Source organism: Phyllostomus hastatus, unplaced genomic scaffold, assembly GCF_019186645.2.
Source record: "Phyllostomus hastatus isolate PE091 unplaced genomic scaffold, TTU_PhHast_1.1 phas_contig_137, whole genome shotgun sequence".
Lineage (NCBI taxonomy): Eukaryota > Metazoa > Chordata > Mammalia > Chiroptera > Phyllostomidae > Phyllostomus > Phyllostomus hastatus.
In genome coordinates, this window is record NW_025333583.1 from 1,208,049 (window position 1) to 1,223,911 (window position 15,863).

Here is a 15,863-nt window from a genome sequence, read left to right on the forward strand (position 1 = left end):
CACAGAAGATGCCTCATACTGTACATACTTAAATTAGTTATGCAGAGGAGAGCCCTTTTAATCATTAACATCTTGATGCTTAGTTATATAGCCTGTAAGATATTTTCCTGAAAGCCATGCCCCACAGATTTCAGGCTTGTTGACCATCAGCAGTTCTAGGCAAGCAGGTACACCCTGCAGAAGCCGTGCTGTGAGCAAGGACTTGCTTGCCAGCAAACAGCGGACAGTCCGCCATCAGCAAGTTGGCAAGGAGGTTAGATCAGGTCCTTTCATTCTTTTCTGGGTCACTTCCCTTTTTCACCATCACGGATTTCAAAACCGTTGCTTAATCATATCTTTCCCACCTTATCATATTTCCTGTGCAATAAAACCATGTAAATAATTAAAATTTTCAAAAATTATTTTCTGTGACCATAGGCCTTTAAAGTTTAAATGTTTGAGTAATCCCTATAGTTTACATGCCCATTCATCAGAATAACATAAATATATTTAAAGTGTGATAAATAATTGTAAATAAAGGTAGTTTTGTTCGCAAATAACTCTGAGATAAATGAAACTTTTTTAGTTGAAGTTTTTATTGAGATAATTCACATGCGGTGGCTAAGAAATAATGCAGAAAGATACCATATACACTCTTGAACCAGTTTTCTCCAGTGAGAACACTCTGTAGAACTGTAGTGTAATACCACATTAATACAACCCTCCATCCTAGTAGAATGATCCTGTTTTACTTGTACTCATTTATTCGTGTGTGCCCTGAGTTCTATACAGTGTTTGCACACGTGTGGATTCATGGTTTCACCCCTCAGGCGACACTCAGGTGCCACAAATGTCCCTCACCACAGCGACCCTGCCCATTGCCCTTCTGTAACCATACCCGCCTCTCCCATCCCTAACCCCCCGCAGCCACTGATGCGTTCTCCATGTCTGCAGTGTTGTCATTTCAAAAATGATGAATAAATTGAACCAAACGGTATGCAATGCTTTAGGATTGTCTTCGTTACTGTTGTTTGTTTATTTTTTACTGGGCAGACGTCCCTGGAGATTCATCCAAGTTGTGCCTTGTATCTGGAGCTCATTCCTTCTAATTGCTGAGTAATAATCTGTGGAATGGATGTATCAACAGTTTCTTAACCGTTCACCTGTTGGGAGGCATCTGAGCTTGTTCCAGGTCTTGACTCTAACACCTGTGAACACCTGTGTTTCATGTGAACATCCATGTAAAGGTTTTTACTTGAATACAAGTCTTAATTTCTTTGGCATACATGGTAATTCCATGTTTAGTTAGCCCCCACGTTACTGTCCTTATTTCAGACCTCCGTTGGCCATCTGGTAAGAGCGATAGACTAGCAGCCAATAGATGGGTGTGCTTATGTTGTTACCTCTAACCAAATGCTGTCTCAACATTATTCTCTCTAAAAGTTCAGTGCCTTCACTGGTCCACTCCCAAATGAGCTGTACGCTAAGGAAAATGAATTGATAAAGTCCTACAAAGGCAAAAATTAGTAACATTTCTCACCTGCCACATTGTGTGCCCCTTGAATCCATTTGTGGGGATAACTGTCACGTAGTGTCCTAGCTATCGATTTGCCATTCAGAGAAGATGCACTGTGAGCATGCTAGGGCCTTCTGTCCCTGTCCAGTGTTCGCTGCTGCTTAGGACACAGAACGGGAATCTCAGACTTGTCGTGAAGTAAATTGTTCTCGCGCCACTGAGTGGAATGGCGCCAGGTCTGACGGTCGTCGGGTCAGCTCAGCAGGAGTGGCCAGACGGGGAAATGTATGTTTCATGGCGGTGTCATTTTTATTAAGTGACTTTGTCTCCAGGGGCGTACGTGGGTGCCTTTCAGATAAATCACTTCTTTCTTCACGTATCTAAGAGCCAATTGACAGGACAGATTCCATATCGAGGCGGCTTTGATGAGCACAAGGTAGGACACAACATTTTAAATCACTCTGTGTCATTGGAACTGAGTCCTAACGCGAATAACAGAAATAAATCTGTCACTTCGACACCTAATTGTGAGACACATGGTGTATTTAACAGCGGAAGCAATGCCCGTCCCTGCTAGAGTGCAAAAATAGGACTTAATTATTCCCTGATATTGGGTCTTAGCAATAAGTTTGCTGCACCCCACACCATGGTATACATTTACATAATAAAAAGAAAATATATTTCCCAATTATATTTCTATTAATATTTTCACAGATTCAAGCAATATAAGCCATGTAAACACTTGGAAAGAACTACTAAACAATAAAAAAATATTCTCAATATCTGTGGCCGTAGGAAAGTTACTGGAATTTAAGGGAAAAAAATCACTAAACAAAGGCATATGTGTCAATGTGCTGCAGAAAACATGTACTTTAGAAAACCTGCATTCTGCTGCCAACATTGTTGCTACTATTAAAAGAATATTAAGAATAAGACTGTAAGCTTTTCTGGGTCGTCACCTTTGTTAACCTTGGGTTAACAAAAGTATGCTGTTCCAGTTCAAGGCAGGCTGACCCCAGGCAGTCAGGGTCACTTGCTGCCTCTCGGTCAGCCAACCAAGCCAGGCCAAGCAGACATGAGACAGAACACTTTGAAGGGAAGCCTTGTGGGGAATCGTAACAATTGGTCTTCATCCTGGCCCAGCCACAGGACAGCTGAGCCCACTCTTACACTGGGGAGGATTAGGTAAAGCCGCCGACAGATAGGCCCCAGAATGGCACCCATAACCCACTCGGGAGAAGAAAAAAACACCTTGTTTCGTTTCAGAAGCATCTGGACTTCTTGTGTGTGACCCACAGAAGCCTGGGGGGCTGAGCAGGACCCAAAGCTGTAGCAACCACAGAGGATGCCCAGGTCTTTTCTGAGCCGAGCTCAGGCCTCTCTGCTGGCCTCTGGGCTCTCAGCTGGCGTGAGGAACGTGCAGAACCCTGCCCGGCACGGCGTTTGGCGCCCAGAGCGACTCTGCATCACATGCTGTCTGGCCTGTTGGTACACGATGCGCAAGAGCAGGGTTGGGGCCAACTTAGCACATGTTTGATATTTGCTCTTTGGAATGGTTCTTTGAAGTGGGGACTGTTTGCTTTGCAAAGCACCGTTTCAGAGTTCTTTAGGAATGTGATATGTGAATGTTAAGTATGCATTCTTATCTCCTTTCTATTACTGGTGCTAGCATCACAGCTTAAATCTCTGGGCAAAGCACACCCAGCTCAGGTGAAGGACTCTTTCACTCTTGACTCCAAACCCTTTTCGGAGTGGTTAACAAGACCCGCTAGAGTGTCTGTCACCTTTTCATGTCCCTGATCAGGACTCAGTCGTAGGTGGACGTTTGAAGAAATGGCCAGAGAGAAAGTAAGTAGTCTAAAAATGAAAAATAAGGAGTCTGTGCATCTTTCGGTGAAAGAAATTGGAGGGGCGGAAAGGGCCTTGGCCTTGGGCTAGAGGACCTGTGTTCTGTGTCCTGCTCTTTGAGCAAGGTGACTTGGGGCCAGTGTCCTTCTCTCCCTGGATATCAGAATCAGCAGCAGTTAATTGCAATGTAATTATCAGTACTTTGAGTTTAAACTCTGGGAAAATTTGCTAATCAGGTCTCATAAATAAAGAAAGAAGAGTCCAAAGAAAAACAGAATAGATACTAGGCAGCCTAAAACAACTTATAATTTTGCTACAAGATTGTAATGAAGGCAGGTTGGTTTGACTGGAATATCCTAATAGTGAAAGTGCAGGTATCAGGTGTGGCCTGGTACCCCATCTGTCCAGCCACCAGGGCAAAGGTAAAGTGACCAGTGGCATTCTAGCTGCCAGTCCATTGTGTTTGGGAGCCACAGCCTACTTTCGTCTCCTACCTCCCCGTCCTCCTTGCTCCCACACACCTTCCTTCCCCTTCCCCTGGCCTTCTTCCCAAGGCCTCTCACCTGCCGGTTTTCTACTCCAGCAGCACCTCAGGGAGCCAAACCACAGTGAATGTCAGGACTAATCCACCTGCCTGGGGCACAGCTTGATCCAACAGGTGAACTCCAGACGGGGATTGGTGTTGTCCTAGTTGTGCCAGATGAGAGGAGAGGCCTTTCTGAACCAAGAAAAGTTTTCGGATTCATTGAAAGTCCTCATGGAGGCACGTGTGTGCTCTTTCTCTGAGGGCCGGCCTTGCCTATGTAGGGTTCAGTTCTGTAAACTTAGTGCGAAGCATCATCAGTGTGCTGGAATATAAGTCCCAAGACCGAAGAGAGTTTTATCCATTTTGTTCACTGACATACCTGCTTCCTAGCAGGTGCTCGACACAGACTTACTAAATCAATGTACAGCCAAACAAATTTCATCATCAAGCCCAAAGCTTATCACTTTTATATTTCTCACAAGAACTTCATTGATTTCACTGTAAACAGCATTTATCCTTTAACACTTTCTTCATGGCTTACAGCGTGTAATACAGGTGCAAGGTCATGCTTAGCCTTGCGTTTGTGTTTGCATTGTGGATTGTTATGTGATTGGCATATGGATCCCTCTCCACTCTTCAAAGTGCCTAGTGAACCTGTGCCCCTCTGTGGTCGGCAAGGAAAGCGTTGATTCAAACTGTGGTCATAAATCTCAGGGTTTTGTCCTCTCCCTTTTCTCTGAAATGTGCAGGTGGGAATTAATGTGGGAACACAGAGCTGGACCCTTGTATTTGGCCCCAGGTTAAGAGAGGCTCCTCTTTTTCTCATCTCTTGCCTTGTAACCCAAAGGCTATTAGGACTCCCAGCGAAGCTGTCTTCATCCTGTGCTCCTATCATGTGATTTTGTGTCCGCTGGGGAGAGGAAGTCTCCTACAGAGAGAGAAAGAACACGGAGACCTTTCATATCCCGCAAACGTCCCCCGGAGAGTCTTTGTTCTTGACATGTCACCGCAGAGCAAGCCCACAGTGAACTGAGCCAAAGCCGGACTAGGGGGTTACAGAGCTGGGTTTATCCATCCTGGAAGGTGGAAGGTGCCCAGGAAACCAAGCGCTTGGGGTCTTCTGTGACCACCCATCCCATGCCACCTTCTTGTATAGGGGCCTTTGTCATTACCCAGTGCCCCCGACTTTCCTTTTTAGGGAGAGATGAGTTAGGGCCCTACACGAGGGTTTTTCAAGATGGAATGAAATGCGGGCTGGCACCCAGAGGAAGGGGCGGAATGGTGTCCGCTCAGCCAGAAGGGCATGTGTCGGGCAACCGGGGTTTGTTTTGCCACACAGGAGCGGGGAGTGGTGACTCACGAATGGAGAGTTGGCCAGGGTGTTGGAAAGCTCATGGGTGAGAGGGAGAGATTCTGAGGACACTGGACTCTCCTGAGCCGACGCTGCGAATGCTGCGGACACTCTGGCGGGCCTGTTGGTTTCATACCCCCCCAAGTGTTTTCACATGCTGTGCATGCGGTCAAACTTTTTTTTTCAGTTGGGGTTGAGCTAAGCCCATTCACACATACTGCAAACATCTGTATCTGGGGCATCCGTTTATGCCGCTGAATGACAACATGGGGAAAAATTTTCATTTTTGCTCTGTTTGTTTCTCTCAGAATGATTCATTTGTAATATGTTTCTTGCCCGGTGCCTGTTTTTGCAACCAAAGAAAAGATGCCAGTATGTACTGCATATTTCCAACGGATTTTTACCCCTGAAGAATCTTCTTGTCCTCTTCCAAGTGCCTTTGTTCTAGCACCCTGGGAGGTGACAGCTAAGAAAGCAAACCTGTCTACCCTTGTGGACATTCAGTGCCCAGTTTCCTGACTCAGTGTTTCTCGTCTGCTTTGTGGCTCTGGCCGAGGGCAGTTCTTAAGGATGAGGCTGAGAAGGGACTCATTCATCTAGAAGACATTCCCCTCTTTCATGGACGGGCAGGAGAACAAGATCCTCATTAACTGGAGCAGACATCGGTGTGTGCACAGCCGTGCACACTGAGTCCTGTGTTCATGCTCACAAGGAGGAAGTGCCCATAGGAGGGTGTGTGCAAGGCAGTCTCCCTAGGAGGCAGGAAGTGATCTCTCTGTAGACATTTAGACAAAATCCCTGCAACCGTTTTGGCATAGGAGGGTCCAGAGATAACACTGGCATTTCAGGGATTCTGTTTACTGAGACACATGCGTGCTGTGGGCCCTTCTCCACAGCGGGCATGGCTGCACGCACGGCATAAGCAAGTTGTTATTGTGAGACAACTAATTTCAAAGTTTTTGCTCTATTCCCTTTGAAAAGCAGAGCCATAAACCACATTATCTCCTAAACTGTATAGTTTAGTGAATATGGATATATTTGCTTTTTTCTTCAGTGACTTACAGTCAGCTATATGGGTGAATGCCAGCCTCTGGAGAGTATACTGGGAGATTTAGGAGATACGCAGGCAAGTGGTGAACCATTGACTAATGAGGGGGACGTGAGCACAGGCAAAGTCAGGATTCCAGAGTGCGGGCGGTTGTGGGTGAGAGCAGGGCTGGTTTAAAGGGGTCACTCTGAGGGGAGGCTTTGTTGGTCCATCATTTTGTCACTTTGCATTACAGTTTTATGGAGAGTCTGTTCAGAGAATTCTCTTTATTCCATTTCCAGGGAAAGTGTATTCAGATCATTCTTTTCCTGCATTTCTTTAAGAAGCGCCAACTTGTTGGCCTTACAGTCTTTGTATTTATGTAAACTCAGGGGATTTCAGACGTCGTGATCAGCTCCACAAAGGCGACAAAACAGGAGTTTCACTGACTTCCCCAGGTTTGCCCGTGGCATCAGTTAGACCCTCCTGCTTTGTGCTGACCAGACCCTGCCGGAACCAGTGCATTACGTGCGGTTCGGACAGGGTTAGCTCCTTGGGATCAAGAGAAGACTCAGCCGGCAGCCTTGCCAAGGCCCCATACTTTCAAGAAACAGGTGCTGCCGTCACTGGAGAATTGGCATTTTCTGGCTCTGCAAGAGCGTTTGTGCTAATCCTGTGCTGGTAGGCGGGGCTTGTCTGTCCACTACGGCCTCTGTGGCCTCCGCTGCCGATTCCAGTTGAGACAGACTTCAGTTGCGGGTCCTCGGTGAACATGTGGTGTGATGATTGGCCCCTGTCAGTCTCGCAGTGGAGAGGAGTCATCGCACGATCCATGCAGAGCTGCCCTCCGTCTGCACAGTGGGCGATGCTCTGCAAGGTGAAGCTGACACAATGTTCAGGGTTAGTGCTGCAGAACATATTTATGCTTCTCTTTTCACTTTTGGAGCAATGCCAGAAGTCTGGAGTTCTTGCGATGAAGTTTTATCTTCTTTGCTTTTATTGTAAACACCTTATACATTTTTTGAGTTTTAGATAACAGATTTTATATATTATAACCAGACTATATATTATGTTAAATATACAATATGTAATATTATTGTATGTGTATTATTTTAATTGTGTGTGCCACATTTTACCTGACAATTTCAGAAGGTTTCCAAATCTTCCTTTCTGCAGTTGCCAAACAGAGCGCATTTTTAGAGAAATGCCCAGATCTATATTGTCATGGGGAAGAGTGTCACTAACAAACGCACCAGACAAAAGACTGTTGTTCATTCTTCGGCAGGACCCACAGCATTTGGATGCTCATATAAATCCATAATTTCTCTGACAATCCAAAAATGGGAATAAAGAATAAATGGCTCCAAGTGAAATCAGTTGTAAATGGCTCTCATCTGCTAGCAAAATGGCCCAGGAATTCAACATGTGTCTTTTTAGGTTGTCTTTTTAATGTAATTTTCTTCACAAATAATCAAAATATTCCTGAAATCCCAACACCTGGCATGTCTCCCAGTGCTACCACCTGATGTAAGATTCTTGTCTTTCAAAGTGGGTTAGTGGTAATAACATTCCATCCTGAACTACAGTGTTGTCCGTGGGTCTAGAGATACTAAGTGCTTTTTACCTGAAGTGTGATGCAAATATTCATCACATACTTTCGGTGTCTGTGTGGCTTAATTTGTCTGAGGAGTTTTGGAAATGGGGACATTATAGGTTGATGTGTAGTGTGCTAGGCAGGTGACCCTGGTGAAATGGCAGCACTAAACGAAGACACTCTCCTAATAAGTTTAATTTCAAGAGATTACATCTACGTTGTGCCTCGGTGTTTTAAAATTGCTTTTTATAAATGTCTACATATCATTCGTAGCTTTCATTGTCATCCTATCCAACTTTTTGAGCTACTAATCTCTGCTCCATTTTCCCCCTAAGCACACTTCCAAAATAAAATTTTATGTCCCCTAAAATCTTTAGCTTTTAAGCGGTATTAATAAGAGAGGAATACATTTTGTCTTCATTGTCAAAATTTTACTACTATGAAATTGCTTTCCTTCGGAGTGAGTCACTTACACCTTCTAAGAAAGTTTTTAAAGCCACCCTTTAGTTGTATCTCAATAGAAGTCACTGTGTAATTATTTTTGTAAATTTTGTGGTGGCGGGAAGGTATGCACAAACTTGGAGGAAATGAGAGGAGAATCCATCCCTGTGAAGGTTAGTTGTATCAAATAGAAAGTGATTTCTAGTTTCAGTGGACACTAAAAAAGAATATGTTTTCACTTCGAGAACTAACACTTGTTTTCCCCACTTGCTTTTAAACTTCCAAAAGCAAAGGTGCCGTGGAAGGGAGTGCAGTACTGATACAGGGCACAGCTTAGATGAACCTTGGAAACTTGATGCTGAGTGAAAGACGCAGACGTGAAGGGTCACGTGTTATGTGATCCCACTTGAATGAAATATGAGGAAGAGTGAATCCATGGAGGAAGAACGCAGTTGGGTGGTTGCCAGGGCCTCGGGGGAGGAGACCGTGGAGAATGACTGCCTAGTGGGTGTTATGTCACCTCTGGGGGTGATGAACATATCTTGGAGCTGGGTAGAGTGGGTAGTTGTCTATCATTTTGACTACTCAATGCCACTGAATGCTGTGCTTTAAAACGGTAACTTTATGTGGTGGGAATTTCACTTCAATGAAAAGCTATTAAAATAATAAGGATATCACGAAATACTATATACAGGAAGTATATTTTCAGTAAATGGCATTCAAGAACGCTGTATTGTGTGCATTTGCTCACAAAGCCACCTTTATCACGTGACTCCAATCCAGAGAGACAGAGAGCCCTTCAGCCAGTTGCCCTCTTTGGCAAGTATGGACACTTGCAGCGTCTGAGATATTTTCCCCTTCCGTTGTGTTGTCAGTTTTATCTCTGTAATATCGTTCCTGTGCATCTCCTCTACCCTTTCTCACCACTGACCCTTCTGGCTGTGCCATTGCAATGACGTCTTACCTGAGCATTCTGCTATTAGCCAGCCCTCCCCATCCATCTTGCCTCCTGGCATCATCCGGTCTTTCAAGTGTACAAGCTTGATCAAATCCAGGTGCTCCTTGGGCTGTAGGTTTTTAGTGGCATTCCATCAAGAGCAGAGAAGTCCCTAATGCCCAGACTGCACGCAGGGTGATCCCCCGAGGCTCAGCCTGCCTTTATCCACCAGTCCTAGACCTTCTGTCTCTTCTCCAAGGCTGTCATATGCCACAGCCTAATACGTGACAGTTCAGCACGACCTGTTTGTCCACCTGGGGGCTTTCCCTACAGCCCTTGTCTTTCTGCGCCCTCCTTCTGGCACCACCTGGGCTTGCTGGGCTCCTATCTGGCTTTTCGAGGTCCCGGTACCTTGAAATCCCATGACTCTTCTCCCTGAGGCCTTCTGCCAGCAGGGCACCACAGCTCCTTCCACTGAATGTCCAGGGTACTTGTAGTCCCCCTCGCTGCCCTTCTCCAGGTCTTCCTTAGGTCACAATTATGTCTATGCACATGCAGAGGCTTAGTAGCGTGCCCAGAGCCACCCACCTGGTGTAGGGTGGAGCTAGGATTCAAATCTTGACTTTGCCTACCTCTGAACAAATATCCAGTTGTTTCCCCTTGATTTTTGGGGGGCCACTCCATCTTTACCCCCCCTCCTCCATGCCCACCTGGCATATTGCCATTATGTATAAATAGATTCTGAATAAATATCTCTAGAATGTGCAGCACTTCTGCCTCCTTACTAAGGACCTATGTTTCTAAATGAAGAGTCCAGTTAACTCTAGTTTAAGAGATAAAGCACGAGAAGTTGTACCAATACTTCTGTGTTCTGAAATTATTGTACATGGCCTTTATAGCCCCAGTAAATGTCAACATGGATTTGGAATCACTGTGGCCAAATGTTCTTTCTCAGCTCTCACCATTTCCATGGACCTTTTATCTGGTCTTTTTCTCCTCAATTCTATAGTATTTATATCTGTGCCACTAATTTTGTACCAGATTATATGCTATTTTGTGTTAATGCTTAAGTGATGTCTTCAGTATGATGCATTTTCAAAATGGTAGCAGTTCTGTCTCTTTTGATGAATAAAAAATGAAAGAATGAAAATCCCTTCTTGGTATTCATAAATAGGCTTTTAAGAAGATACTAGTTGAATCACTTGGAATTATTTTTCTTTGTTTTTGTACTGCCCATGTAGCTCTTTGATAAGTTTGCATTCTGAGCCTCCAACCATCTGTAGATCTTTCATTTATTATCACTATAACCAGATGGTGCCCATCAGTTTGAAACTGTTTAGGTTGAAACACAACTGTATTTCTATATTTTCAAAAATTATCTTGGAGAGAAAACAATGCTGTTTTAGGCCATAATTTAAACAGAACATTTGTGTGTGTGTCCTTGGCATTTTCTAGAAGCACATCACTTAAGTGGACTTGAACACTGACAGCTTTAGAAAGGACCAAACTAGGAGAGGTTTAATAAAGACTTTGTTTTTCAGATGCTTCATCCTTTTGACTCTTTCCTGCTTGTGTTTGGTTGAAAACAAACTCCACGTGGCTCTATGATTTTAAAGAAGTGCCAAATTATGTGAAATATCTTAATCACTCAGTTTAATGTGATCTTAAAAGAAAGGTAGGGAGAAGGAGAGTAGTTCTCTGGAAATTAGATTTTTTAAATCCAACTTCATTTAACTAATTTCAATATCTTTGTCCAGTGGTTCACTTGTTAGGGAGAAAAGGTAACAATTCTGATGGCAGTTATTCATTCAGGGAGCAAGAAAGATGCTCCTCCACCTTCCCTCTGTGACACCGCGACTGGAACTTGGAAACGAACAGCGAGCATGAAGAGTTGGCTGTTGACCTCTCCTGTGTTCTCCCTGTCTCTCCTCTGCAGGTCACCTATCTCGGTAAAGTCCCCACCACAGGCATGCAGTTTTTCCCAGGCTGCACGGAAAAGCCCGTCATCGAGCTCTGGAAGAAGCACACGCTAGCCCGAGAAGACATCTTTCCGGCCAATGCCCTTCTGGAAATCCGACCATTCCAAGTGTGTCTCCATCACCTCGACCACAGAGGGGAGGCCACGGTCCACATGGATACCTTCCAGGTGGCCCGCATCGCCTACTGCACCGCCGACCACAACGTGAGCCCCAACATCTTCGCCTGGGTCTACAGGGAGATCAACGACGACCTGTCCTACCAGATGGACTGCCACGCCGTGGAGTGCGAGAGCAAGCTGGAGGCCAAGAAGCTGGCCCACGCCATGATGGAGGCCTTCAGGAAGACTTTCCACAGTATGAAGAGCGATGGCCGGATCCACAGGAACAGCTCCTCCGAGGAAGTTTCCCAGGAATTGGAATCGGATGATGGCTGAAGGAACTTGGGGGCGCTTCAGCGGAGGCAGCACTGGTCCAGGCATTGCAGACCACAGATGAAAAACCAACGATTCACACATTTCAGATGAGAGACTGCCGAACGATTGGCTGACCAAGCTTTTTAAATTCAGAAGAGCGATTCTAAATCTAGAGAAATGTATTATTAAAGTAATTATGTTACGTTGAAATCTGCTACTGCTGTGACTATGAGGAGGGTGGAAGTGTGGATGGGGCGAAGTCCTACGCTCTCCTTCTCTCTCTCTCTCTCTTTTTTTTTTCTCATTCCCCAGTGCCTCCCAGTAGAAAAGCTCCATGCTGATGTTCGCCATTCTCAGGCAAATACACTGAGGCTGTTATTTGACAGACTGCTCCAGTTTGCCTTATGAAACCCAGCAAGAATGCACTTATCGGATCCCTAGTCCTGGGCGGGGGGTGGAGGGGCAAGTGCTGACGCTGGTGTGGAAGTCCCAGGGCTAAAGGACAAGGTCAGGTGGGTTCAATCCGGAGACTCCTCCCCCTTGGCATGTTTCAGAGTCTCTCCTCAGTAAGCCAATCAGCACAGCCTTCACTGAGCTTTACAGCTAATAACAGCCTGATAGTTGGCAGTTACTTCACAGTTAAAGACAACGCTTTTATTTACATCAATATATCAAGTAGTACCCTCTTCTTGTATTCACGTCATCTATTTTCTTAGAATCCTTGCAACAACTAATAACCCTTCCCTCCTCCTGCCCCATCCCCTGCCTTTCCCCTTCCAACCCATGCCGACGTCCCCACAGGGGTGACGCTCAGCGTGCACTGCAGGCCACCAAAAGGGAAGAAAATAACTGAGCAGATGGAATCACCCATCAAACCAGCTAGTAGTTTAAAACCGCCACCACCACCACCACCACAGAGACCTCGGAAAAAGGGAATGAGTTATCACAAAATGAACAAACTCCACGGAGGCTGTCCTTTGTTCAGCCCTGATGTCTGGTAACTTACCTAGGTGATGGTCCTGTCGGATGCATCTGATCAGACGGCACGCTGCCAATCTGACCTGGTATCACCAAGGAAGCCTGCAGCCCTCACTCAACCTTGCACTCCAGTGAGTTTTGGACACTTGTATCCATCTTGATCGAAGGGGAAATCTGACCCTGCTGTCTCCAAATTGGTAACATCTCCGGGTCACGTTTGCCAGTGCGTTCGCTGTTTCTAATGAGACGTTCTCACGAAGCCTGAGATTGCTCAGTTTCATGGATCTTTCAATGTCATAAATGCCAAGGGTCAACACTGAATGAAATGGAACGTATTTGTTAAAATATATACATTTAAGACCCACAGCAAATGGCTAGTTTCCCAGGTAATGCTGCTCATTTATGAAAGTGTTTTCAGTCCTGGTATTGTTAGGGGCACTGGGGCACCTTACAGAAGCCTTAAATGAGAGCTAATTGCATCCGGGAGCAATGGTGTTGGTGTTTTTGGTCTATGTATGTGTGTGTCCCTACATGCGTCTGTGTCGTGTCTGTGTGCCCCATGTGCGGGCCCGGGTTTAAGGCATGTAGAATTAGCATGGAGTCCTATTGAGGAGAGCCCGCCTCTTGGAGATATGCTTGCTGCTTTCCAACACATGTAAACTATTCTTTAGCATAAATGCATTCATTCTTTAATAAAAATATGTTTGCATTAATAAAGCTGAGGCATTTCCTATTTTATGTGTTTCCGTTTTATGCAAAAATAGAGCACACCGAGTAAAGAGGAAATTCAACCTAAGCACATTTTCAATCTTGGTCATAAATAACCCATTCCTTGATTGTGTTTAAGACAGTGCATTTTGTTTTCTAATGCTTGATTTATACTTAATTACTGCCCTTTAACTGAGATGGTAACATGTCAATAATGGACACAGTTATTTAGTGTGTTGAACTGATTTCAGAAGAGAGCAGTCCAGGACGTTTTGCAAACGATTAGAATTTACAAAATCTCCCTGACATCTTTGGAGTACTCGCCGTGAAACTCAGGGAGGTGAATGCAGAGTGATTCCTTCTGACAGCACTGGTTAAAAATGTCTCCACGGGGAAAGGAGACATCCTTTCTCAGAATGGCCCATTTTTCTAGCAAGGTAGGTGGCCACGGGCCCTGTGTCTCTTGAGCAATGCTCTTCTGGAATCAGAAATAAATGTAAGGTCGCCTCTGCAGTGAAAATATGGTGCCCGCTGAGGAGATGAGCTTAGGTAAGTATTACTACCTAATTCCTCTGAATGAATGACATTTTTTTCTCAAGTCGAACTTATTTCACTTTTGGGTCTACTCTATCGTCCTTGAATATGCATCTAAGAGGGGGAGAAAAAAAAGAAAGGAGCCAAGCAGTATGTATTTCAATACAATGTCATTTTCCTCTCCTCTCTCAGTTCAAGTTGAGTCCCGAGTACACATATAATTACTTACTGCAGAAAGCATTTTCGGGGGGCGGGGCGGGGGGGTTCAGTGTAGTAAGTGTGACGTGCTAAGTAATTGGCTCTGATAATATTGGCAGGAGCTTTTGCTTGAGATGATTAATGAGCAATTTAAGGATAGACACAATGACATCTTTCAAATAGCTAATAAAGTGTTTTGGGAGAGTCACTGCTAATTCCCCTGATGGGCGATTCACACCGGTGCTGGTATTTTTAATGTGTCATTCTCTTTCTTTCTGTGCTATCCTTTCTATACTGGTCATCATGAAATGCTGTCATGTACATTAACTCATTTGCCCTCAGCAGGATCCTGTAGGTGGGCACAGCAGTTGCTTTAGAGATGAGGAAACTGAGGTGCAGAGAGGCTACATAATTGGCCAAGACAGCACAGCGAGGATGGGTTGGAAGGCGACTGGAACCCTCTGAATTCTTTCTGATCCAGGCCTGTTGCTCTGTTTAGGCAAGATCCACCACTTCTGAATTTTTTGATTTCCATGCCTCTTAAAACCCTCTAGCTTATATTAAATTAACATACTAAACCGCTATAAATAAACTTTGTTTTTCATTCTTCATTTCTGAAATCTTTTTGATACCCATGGAAAGAGCTTTAAAAGCAAACAAAGGCCCAAGAAGTTTTATTTCAGCACAAATAACATCATATGAGATTTTGCTTAAGTATTTTATTGGCTGTGGTTAGCAGATAAAAAAAATACTCTCACCACCCCTAAAAAACCAAAGTCCGTGTTTTCTTTTGTTTTTCTCAGGACATGTAAAAACTCTGAATCAAATCCTTTCATTACAGGATTCTATAGCATCCTATAATTTCCCTTCATGTCACTCACTGCAGTTTTCAGTTACATATTTTTATATAATTATGTAAATATTGGTTTAAGCCCCTGGGGGTGTATCTTGAAGATGGGGACTTTGCCCCTTTTGTTCACATTTTATCCCCAGCTCCCCAGGCAGGACCGGTCATGCAGGGAAAACTCGATACATTTCTGTTAGCGGGATGCATGGAAGGGTAAACAGATGAAAGTGACAATCCCTATGTGAGGCTTTGCATTGCAAGTTCTAGCAATCCTGGAACCCAGGACGGCACGGTGAAGACTTGCCTGCCTCCTTCCTTGAAAGGTGAGCGAACGGCTTTTTGCTGAAGAAAAACAGCATCCCTCGCTTAACTGCAGGAAGAGTCGGTGGCTGCTTGTAGGTGGAAGAATAATGTGCAGTGCTGGCTACATAATGGAAACAGAACAAATGTTACTCCAAGGTGGCAGGCAGATAGTGTACTTGAAGGCACCTGCATGTAGTAGATTACAGAACCCTTGTCATACATTTGTTTCTGTTTATTTCTGTCGCTGAAGAGAAGACGGGGAGTCATGGGGGAGGGCATTTTTATTTTCTTACCGTAAGGAGCATATGAGTTTAACTTTTTTCCCCAAATTTATACTTTAGAAAACATTTTTTTTTGTCTTCTCTTCTGCTTCCCATCCCCCACCCCCAGTTTTCCTGTACTCCTCCCCTCCCTCCTTTCCTACCTTAATGATTTAATTATTTACGTGACACCATTGCTGACTTTCTCCGATTTTAGCAGGGAAGAGCGTCTATGCTCTGACTCTGAAATGACATGTTTTGACTCTTGAAGCAGAATTTAACGAGACTGTCAAATGCTGCAGATTATCCTAATTGCTCTTATTTGTTGTTATTTTTCAGTCAAATGGGCATGGTGACAGTTTAATTCTTCATGACTTACTATTTCTTAGCATTCCAAAAACATGCTATCTTCTCTTGTCCTAGA

General features: G+C 44.5%; 1 protein-coding gene across 1 annotated transcript in view; it reads left to right on the forward strand.

The window, feature by feature from the left end:
* PID1 (phosphotyrosine interaction domain containing 1) overlaps positions 1-13,306 on the forward strand; it is a 203,620-nt gene extending 190,314 nt beyond the window's left edge. Inside the window, exon 3 of the mRNA XM_045855769.1 lies at positions 11,156-13,306. Within this exon, the coding sequence (XP_045711725.1) occupies positions 11,156-11,632 (477 nt within the window). The 3' untranslated portion in view covers positions 11,633-13,306. The remainder of the gene's footprint in view (positions 1-11,155) is intronic.
* Positions 13,307-15,863: the final 2,557 nt, after the last annotated feature.